Source organism: Rosa rugosa, chromosome 2, assembly GCF_958449725.1.
Source record: "Rosa rugosa chromosome 2, drRosRugo1.1, whole genome shotgun sequence".
Lineage (NCBI taxonomy): Eukaryota > Viridiplantae > Streptophyta > Magnoliopsida > Rosales > Rosaceae > Rosa > Rosa rugosa.
This window is the reverse complement of record NC_084821.1, coordinates 59,605,458-59,615,371: the sequence shown is the minus strand read 5'-3', so window position 1 is coordinate 59,615,371 and position 9,914 is coordinate 59,605,458. Positions and strand designations below refer to the sequence as shown.

At 38.5% G+C, this 9,914-nt stretch overlaps 1 protein-coding gene across 1 annotated transcript; it reads left to right on the top strand.

Annotated features, from left to right (window-relative positions):
• The first annotated feature begins 5,198 nt into the window (after positions 1 to 5,198).
• Positions 5,199 to 6,653, top strand: LOC133731168 (cyclic nucleotide-gated ion channel 1-like). Its single transcript, XM_062158610.1, has 3 exons — positions 5,199 to 5,501; positions 5,589 to 6,020; positions 6,585 to 6,653. Exons 1-3 carry the CDS (start codon positions 5,199 to 5,201, stop codon positions 6,651 to 6,653), a joined length of 804 nt encoding a protein of 267 aa, XP_062014594.1.
• The last annotated feature ends 3,261 nt before the right edge of the window (positions 6,654 to 9,914 follow it).

Below are 9,914 nucleotides of genomic sequence, written 5' to 3'. Positions count from 1 at the left end.
TGTGAATTTATATTTGTTTATTATTTGGTTCTGCATATGATTTTGCAAGCTTGGTTTTTCAATGGATGATAATGTATGAGTATTGCCATGATCTTTAATAGGTTGCTCCTGTTCTGTGTAAGAAAGAAGCCGAATTCGGCTTTTATATAACCATTCATTGTTTGAGAGAATGAAGCTTTGATCTATAATTGAAATATTTCACATAGAACATGAATGGAAGTAATCATGCACAACTGAAATATCAAAGACTCAAAGCACATGTTTCCCCTGGAGCTTGAACCCCATGAATATCCAACTGTGGTAGTTCAGGGAGGTCTCTCATAGCGTCAATGCAGACCTGATTTCAAAAAGATAATTTGTTAGCACTGAGGAAAAGAAAAAAGAGAAGGATAGACAAGTTTAATTCTTTTTAATATTGCTTCGGACAGCTTTTCACAACAAAGAAGTCACACAATTGCTACATTGTATGGCCATGAAGGAAAGAATCCGTGGATAGTCTACAGTTGTGGAGGTAAAAGGGATCTCAAAAGTTTACAGTTGATTTTAAACGAAGATATGAGCATCTAGGACATGAATGTTAACTTTGGCATCTATCCAGATTATTCGAATACAGGTAATCTCACAATTGGGACCCCTCAGCATAACTTCACATAGATGGTGAAAACCATGAATTTTCAGATGCAGTAATTTGGTGAGGTCCCTGCTAGATTCGGGGGTAAGTAGTTTTTCACATCATTGTTGGAGGGATCACAATTGTCTGACAACCGCAAATGAATGAAGGTCTGAAGTCTTCTGGCAGATATTTTACTTACAATAATTTCCATTGAACATGTCTCCCTCAACCCAAAATAAGAACAATAATGTTCATCCTTATCAATGTCTCTTTTGGTTATACTAGAGGATGAACTCCCCCATCACAAAAACTATTACTTATATGGGAAAAGAAATAATGGGACACAAAACATGAGGATAACCGATAATTTAAATAACAAGATGAAAGTGATAGAGGGAACAAGAACAAACACACATTATACTCTTACCTTTGGAATTTAAGAAGTCAGCACCCTCACGCAAACTATCCTCAGTGCTTCTTTTGTTTGCATAGCTTCCACTTTAGGTGGATACTTGTCATTCTCATAGCTGATGCTGATTAAAATCACATGTTTCCTACTCGGTCCGGTCAGCGATTCCGGCCTTCCCGCTTCGGCGATTTGTTGTAGACGCGTCGATCTTCTCCTGGATCTCCATCGCCACATGCTTCTTCAGCTTCGCCTTCCCCGTCATCGTTGCTCGGCATTCCGGTCAGACCACCGGTGAGTCGCCGGCGCCTATGGAGGTCGGAGAGGAAGATCCAAGCTTGAGTTTGGGTTTTCGGATCCTCGAGACGCTCCAACATTGATCTCAGAGTAGAGTAGATCCCAACGACGCGTTGTTCTTCGCCTTTCACACTCTCTCGAGGTCTGTGTATGTGTGGAGGAGGAGGAGAAGAGAGAGAGAGGAGGAGGAGCAGTTGATGAGGGTTGAGACGGGCTTGAGGGAGAGAGATAGCTGCCGATGGCAGTTTTCGTAAATATTGTTAGTTTTAGTGTTAGATAGTTAATGCGTGACCTTAATTATCATGGGGACATTTGTCATACCTAGATTATAATAACACACTTTAAAATGACCTCTTTTATCATTATCCCTTATAAATAACATAATTATATAAGAAAATTATTATTACATAAATGTAAAAAAATAATACATAAATATACTGACAAAAATAAATTCAATGGAACCCGCTATTAGCTTACCAAATGAGAGGCCAAATTTGGTCTTCAAATACTTGTAAGGCGAAATTTTTTCCTTGAACGGTGTGCAGGCAAGCAGGGCCTTACAAGGGGTAGGCCAAATACACAAGTATTTGTGTATTTGGCCTACAAGGAAAGATGCTCTAAGAATGTATAGTGTAATCTCACGCTAGAGAAATATCACTCTGCATAAGAATCTGTATTTTCATCTCTAATCCGCCTATAGCAATTAATTTATTTTGGATGCTCAAATTTTGGTCGTCAAATGTTCTTTATGTGATTATATATATGTGGGTAAGCATTCCACAACCTCGTATGACTTTTTGTTTATTTTACATTTTCAGCTAATTAATTTTTACTCTTTTAGGTATTTGCTGCATTCTGGTACTTTTTTGCTATTGAACGAGTGACAGCATGTTGGCATCATGTTTGTAGAAATACTCCAGGATGTGTAGCTACTTTTGATTGCGGTGACAATGGAAATACTTCAATAAATATAACCGATCAATTATGCCCTATCAACTCACCGAATACAACGGTATTTGATTTTGGAATTTACCTTCCAATCCTCCAATCTGGTAATATGGGATCCGTAAATTTTCTAAGAAAGCTCTTCTACTCTTTATGGTGGGGCTTAAGAAATCTTAGGTATGTATATATATACCTATATAATTATATTTCTCAAGAACTAATCACTAAATTTCACATCTTTTAACGCGGTTGTCAATACTCAATAAGACATGCATTTCATGATTTAACGGTTAATTTTTCAGAAATAGCAGTTTATGTTAAATAGTTTTTTTTTATGGTATTGTTTGACAATTTTATTGTTAAAATATATTAAACAAGCTATTAAAGTTAATGAAGTGTGTTAGAATGGCCAATTATAGAAAAACTAAATTTGAGTAAATTTAATTTGATACAAAACTTCACCTCCACTTATAGTATTAGAGATTAGAGTACATCCATTTATAGTAATAGAGATTAGATATAGATTACAATATATTACATTATTTTCACTACAGTTTCAATTATCTTTGCATGTGTTTACGACTTTACAGTTTGCACCATATAGGCTTACACACACACACATGTGACTGTCTAAATTAAGTCTGTTTTTTTAGTTGATTGTTTTATCTTTCTTTTTTTTTCCCTGTTTTTTTGGTCATGATGATAAATTGTAGCCGAGCATTAATTAACCTTTGAGGTTATAAAGGTTAAAGTATACCACGTAATTAGTTATGGTTGATTAAAGGTTGCTTATGTAATTGAGTGAAAATGGTCTAATTAGGAACTAGTTTCAGAGTTTGACATTATCAGATGACTTGTATATTAAACAAACTAACCTGCGGGATGACTTATATATTGAACAAACTAACCTGCGGATTTATGATGTGTATTCTTGTGAAATATAGATGTTCTTACTATAGCATAACGAAAGTTGTGGTAGCACTAGTAGCTTATATTAACTGGTTTACCCATTTTTGCAGTAATTTTGGAACAAATCTCGAAACAAGTATAGCTACATGTGGGAGAACTGTTTTGCAATTCTGATTTGCATTAGTGGCTTGCTACTATTTCTATGTCTAATTGGAAATGTGCAGGTTGGTAATAAAACCCTGTTAGTTTTTAAACTTTTGTTCTTACATATTTTTCTGAAGATTAAAGCTCACATTTTTTATTTTATAATTTACACTAATTATTATTTTTTGCGGGTTAAAAAATGCTCGCAAAAAAAAAAAAAGGATTCAAGTCCTTAAAAAGGAAAATTGGAGTGTGAATTATAACATGGAACTGTAGAGTTCAATCTCTATTTTTGAAAGGATCTTTGTTTTATTTTAAGCATAAAGATATCTAATAAAAAGGATACATGTATCATCTGCAAACCAAGTAGCTAATTTATCTCGTATGAATTTGAAAATCTTACATATCTATATACTTTTAGATTTCGCTAAGTAGCTAGAGACTCAAGTTCGATAAGGAGTACTTATAAAAAAAAAAAAAATTGATACGAATTGTTGATCTAGTATTTTTCATCAATGTTCTTTTATATCAGTTTCATCATACGTGCATTTAAAAATAAATAAATAAATCTAGAAGAGAGGATTTGAAGTTTTTGAAGTTTTTATAGCTTTTTTTGTTGATCTAATGATTATAAAATATTTTTACTTGTAATTTTCCGTAGTTATATAATTTACACTAAATCACGTCCTTATCAAAAGAATAATACTAGGTAGCCATTAGTGACAGCTCATATGGCATGACATCATTTAATGAAACATTCTGATATAACAACTTCTATGCCACATAAGTTGCGCAACAGGGCGGTGCTGCGACGGATGGTTTCGGCGCTGTGGTTTGTTGCTGTGTGGCGGCGGATTGATGGCGATGGGACTTGCCGGCGGCGGATGTGGCTGCGTGCAGCGCGTGGCTTTTGCGGGGGAGAATGGGTGTTGGGCCGGGCCAATGTTTTTCGGCATAGTTGGTGTATTCTGTTTGTTTTCAATTTGGTTTTCTGTTATGTGTTTCTTTCTTGTTTGAAAATAAGTCCCCCCTCTGTTGAGCGGGGGTTTGGGTGTTTTTATGCCGCGCCAATGCCATTGTTATGGTGTCTTGGTCGGCTTGGTTTGGGTGCTAGTCCCTACTCTTATGAGATAGGGTTAGGGAGTTTCGGTTTGTTTGGTGTGTTGCCTTATTCTCAGGATCGCAATTTGTTTCTTGGTGGCCAAAGTAATGGGGAGAAGCTCCCGCACATGGTCTGGCAGTATTGGGTCATGGTGCTGGAGGGAGTGGCTTTCTTCTTGAGGTTGGCTGCGGGGATGTGCGTTGCCTCTTGGGGGAGTATGGAGGTTGTGCCATGGACATGGTGTTTTTTCCGGGGACTATTTGATTTACTATCGATGTTCTCTTGCTGTCAACGTGATTGTCATTTGTTCACGCACGTGGTCTGGTGGGTTTGGGACACGGTGCTGTCGGTGGATAGGTGGCTGTTTGTTATGTTGGCTGCAGGGTCTTATCGTTACTCTCGGAAGTGGTCTCATGTTGTAGCCCGCGTGAATGGGCGAATTTGGTGGGTGGTAGTTGGGCTTTTTTGGCTCACGGAGGTCGGTCGTTTCGACTGGTTTGCCACTTATGGTTCTAGCTTGGAAGGGGTTGTGCGCGACTCACCAATCATTCGACCTGTGGATGAGGGTGGAGTTGCGGCTTGTCACACCCGTGTTTTGTAGTCTGTTTGCTTGGTTTTGAATAAAGGACTATGTTTTCTTCTCAAAAAAAAAAAAACTTCTATGCCACATAAGGGAAGACAATGTTGTGATGCAGAAGGGTAGTTCAGTTAACAAATTTCTTGTCAAAAGCAAGCTTTGAAACTGGGTTTTCTTTCTTTATTTTGTGACCCACCAGAAATATATGGAGTTGGCAACTACAAAATCATTGAAGTCTGAGCAATCAAGGCGCAAGAAGATTGCAGCAAAGAAAAAAGAAATAAAATTGTGGATGTCAACTAACGATGTTTCTGTAATGTCAAGTAATGGGGTCTCTCTGAATATGAGAAAAAGAATCAAGAAATACATCAAACAACACCACATTGTGGAGAAGGACATAAAGGCCGATGTAGATCTGAAATATTTTCTAGATGATAATCGTTTTGCCACTGATCGTATCAGAGAGCCTCTGTGGGAGTATCTGGTCAAGAATGCAGCAGTAAAAAGTGTATGCTTCCCAAAACCAGTAATATTACTAGATAGAAATAGGGCAATAATGAATCTTGTTGACCCATTAATGTAAGCAAATAATTAGGTACCCATGCTTAAAAGGATGGATCAAAGCGGATGGAAAAGATTGTACGGATATATGAAGCCGGTGATCTACAAAGAGAAAGAGGACATTGTAGAAAAGGCAGGAGAAAAGCTTGTTCAGATGATCTTCATAATACAAGGTGAATTTGAGTGCACCAACACAATGCTCACCCACCCTAATCATCTAAAGAAAGGTAAATGTTATGGATCAATACAAATTCAAAACTGGGCAGCAAGGAACTACATGAGGTCTTATTATGACCCTCTTCCTACTTCCACCGGACGGGTCAGATGTCAAACAAAAGTTGAAGCCTTTGCACTCCGGGCCTTGGACTTCTTACGTTTTGTCCAGCAGAATTTGAACCACTTTGTGCAGTTGAAAAAGTTGGCAGCGGCCGACGACATCAGTACTCCTCATCAGACACACAACCAGGTTCAAACTACTTTTCCCTCCACTATTACATATAAATATCATAACTTTGCAAAGAGTAAACCTAGGTGATTACACCCTAATATGTGGTAACTACTGTGATTATGTTTCTTACTAAAGAGGCGCGGTGGTTTAAATGATGTTCCATATATATTTTACCCAAAATAAAGATATGATTTTATTAGCATAGCATTATTCTTTTGTGAATACTGACTTATCTTCTTATATGGAAACGTGTATTGATACGTATATATGTTTCATTTAGACATGAAGATTGAACCTGGTCATACCATTTGATTGATAAGCTAGAATTCATAGACCATTTAATTGGTTTCATCGATCTTTAAATGATATACATTGAGGAAGGGGAAGAGGAGCTAATCATAGGCCATTTAATTGGTCTCAAATACATTTGTTCTGGAATAGAAAATAGTTAACTAATTTATGTAGCCCAGGGATATATCCTATCTTAATACAAATCAAGCTTATCAAGCTTTAGTATATTTAGATTTGGAGCTAATTAATTCATGTTAATCAGTGCTAATTTTTTGGCTACGTAATTGGCAGGATGATCAACATTCTGTGGAGTCATGGGAATGTCCTAAGAGTGGCCTGGTGAAACTCATGTTGACGTGAGTAGTGCATGTAGGGTAGGTACCACCTTTGTATCATTTCTCACTACTACATGTCCCTTAGAACATGGAGGAATTTATGGAGGGAATCACGGCTTTAAGGCCTTAGATGTAGGAGTGTTGTTTTATCAGACTTGTATATATATGCTGTATAAGATTGACATCGAAATATATCAGAAAATTCCCAACCTTCTCCTTCTTTCTGACTTGGTATCAGAGCAGAGATCCAATTTGGACTCTGTCTGTTCCGCCGTGTTTTTTTGTCTTTCGGGTTCTTTTCGTTAATTCAGTCACTGTTCTTTTCGGGTTCTTTGTTTTCCGGTTCTTTGGGTTCCTTTGGTTACCTTCACTCAAGCACACTACCATCCGTTCCGGCAGCAGCAGCTTCGTCCAAAACCTACAGCAGTTCAGCCCAATCCAAACCCCGCAGCGGCAAAACAGAGGACCCTGAAAAATTCATCTCTGATCAAAACCCGCAGCAGCAGCTCCGCATCTTTCCCGCAACAGCTCCGCGCCGTTCCAACAGCGGCTACTCCGTGCAAAACCTACAGCAGCAGCAACCTCACGATCCGACATCCAGCAGCAGCTCCAATTTTGATTAATCAACACCTTTTCTCCGTTCCTTTGCTCCATTCCATTTAATTAAGGTCAATCCAGCCACCACCTTGCTGGCAACATTTTTTTGTTTGAGGAGCTGCCAACTATATCTATTAATCATACTATTTGATTCCCCCACCAACCGCATTTTGTTTTTTATTCTTTGACCCATTTGATCAAAGCCTTCCCAAGCCGCACGCCTATCCCACATTTGCTTTCCCACATTTCATTAATCCTTCCACACTTCCCAATTTCTTTTATTAAGATTTCCAACACCACCCACTTACCCATACACCACCAACTCATTCCTCACTTTCCACCCACTTTTTTTTTATTCTATTAAACTTTTTTATTCATCCTCACTTTTTTTCTAAAAGCTTCAAAAAAAAAAAAAAAAAAAAAAAAAAAAAAAAACGAAGAAGAAGAAATCCTAAGCTGCAAAGATTTAATTTCAGTAATTCCGGTTGGAGAGGAGGGAACAATACTGGAAGGAGTAGAAGTCAGAAAGGCCAAACAGCAGTCCACCAGATGACAGAACCTGCTTTCTACTGTGTTGGAGGACAAGATCTCTCTGAGGGTAATGTTTCCTTGACTAAGGAAACTCGAGGTAAAATTGGTTTTGCTTTACATGTTTCTGACTTTACTGGTAGTGATACATGGATAATTGATTCTGGTGCGTCTGATCATATGACCTACGACAAATCTTTCTTTGTGTCTATGTCATCTCCTTCTATATCTCATGTCTCTAATGCAAATGGTGTGTCTTTTCCGGTCTTAGGTATTGGGTCTATTCAGGTTACACCATCCATTGTTTTACATGATGTCCTTTATGTGCCCTCGTTGTCTCATCATCTTTTATCTGTATCTCAACTAAACTCGCAGAATAAGTGCTCAGTAACTTTTTATCCAATGTATGTTGTTTTTCAAAATTTGTGCAATCGGATGATCATTGGTAAGGGAGACCTGAGAGGGAGACTGTTTCACTTGGATTGCATGTACGCAGGACAAACACAAGCACCGGAACAGCCTTTGGCATTGACATTGAGTTCTGATCGGCTGAGTGAGGTATGGTTGTGGCACAGACGTTTGGGTCATCCATCCTTTAGAGTTATGAAGAAGTCCATGCCTTCGTTATTTTTGGGAATAAGTGATTCTAGTTTGCATTGTGAAACTTGTGCTTTGGCTAAAAGTCATAGATCTAGCTATCCTTCGAGCTTTCATTCTAGTACTATGCCTTTTGAGTTAATTCATTCAGACGTGTGGGGTCCTTCTAAACATTCTACCCTTTCTGGAATGCGATATTTTGTGTTATTCATCGATGACTTTACCCGATTATCCTGGGTTGTTTTACTTAAATCCAAAGATTCTGTTTTCTCTGCCTTTAGAGCATTTCATAGTCTTGTTCGTACTCAATATGATGCTCATGTTAAGGTTTTTCGTTCCGATAATGGGGGTGAGTTTGTTAATCATTCTTTTCATGAATATTTCCAACACCACGGCATAATCCATCAAACTTCCTGTCCACAGACACCTGAGCAAAATGGGGTGTCTGAACGGAAAAATCGTCACCTTCTGGATATGGCTCGGTCTCTTTTACTTAGTGCTAACATGCCTAAATACCTTTGGGGAGAGGCCGTTTTGGGCAGGTAGTATTACAGATCGCAGGTCTACTTCGGGCTACTTCACATTTGTGGGTGGTAACTTGGTTACTTGGAAGAGCAAGAAACAAAAGGTGGTGGCTCGCTCTAGTGCTGAAGCAGAGTATAGAGGAATGGCCCGAGGACTTTGTGAGATGTTGTGGTTGAGAAATTTATTGAATGATTTGGGGTTCAGACAGAAAAAGGCTATGCCACTTTATTGTGATAACAAAGCTGCAATTGAAATTGCTCACAATCCTGTTCAGCACGATCGCACGAAACATGTGGAGGTAGATAGACACTTCATTAAAGAGAAGCTGGATGGACAGATCATTTTGTTTCCCTTTGTTCCTACTGAAGAACAGTTGGCAGATATTCTTACAAAGGCTCTCTCGACTAAAGCTTTTTATGACTCACTTGACAAGTTGGGCATCCGTGATTTGTATGCACCAACTTGAGGGGGAGTGTTGACGTGAGTAGTGCATGTAGGGTAGGTACCACCTTTGTATCATTTCTCACTACTACATGTCCCTTAGAACATGGAGGAATTTATGGAGGGAATCACGGCTTTAAGGCCTTAGATGTAGGAGTGTTGTTTTATCAGACTTGTATATATATGCTGTATAAGATTGACATCGAAATATATCAGAAAATTCCCAACCTTCTCCTTCTTTCTGACTACTCAACTATAGTGTTGTCTGGGATTCTGTTTCTAAGAAGGCCAAAATGGGCTGCGTTTGCAGGGATAACCGAGGAGCGTTCATGCTTGCTGGAAGCAGCTGTACTTCACCATATAATGACGCCTTTCTTGCTGAAGCTTCTGGCATGGCCAAGGCTATCGAGTACTGTCACCAGAATCGCCAGAATGTTATACTCCAAGCCGGCATTGGGATTGTTGTGGAGTCTGATAACCATGATCTCATTGATTGCCTCAATCGGCCTTTGGCTTCAAATGAAAGAATTAGTGAAATCCTTCGCCCCATCCTTGAAAGAATTCTAAATTTGGCTTCAAACTTTAAACCTAGATCTTT

What these genes read in the sequence shown, in the direction of transcription:
- LOC133731168 (XM_062158610.1), top strand. Translation starts at nt 5,199, where the DNA reads ATGGAGTTGGCAACTACAAAATCATTGAAGTCTGAGCAATCAAGGCGC. An exon ending in AGAATGCAGCAGTAAAAAGT is followed by an intron (nt 5,502 to 5,588) that starts GTATGCTTCCCA and finishes GCAAATAATTAG; the next exon opens with GTACCCATGCTTAAAAGGAT. An exon ending in CTCATCAGACACACAACCAG is followed by an intron (nt 6,021 to 6,584) that starts GTTCAAACTACT and finishes CGTAATTGGCAG; the next exon opens with GATGATCAACATTCTGTGGA.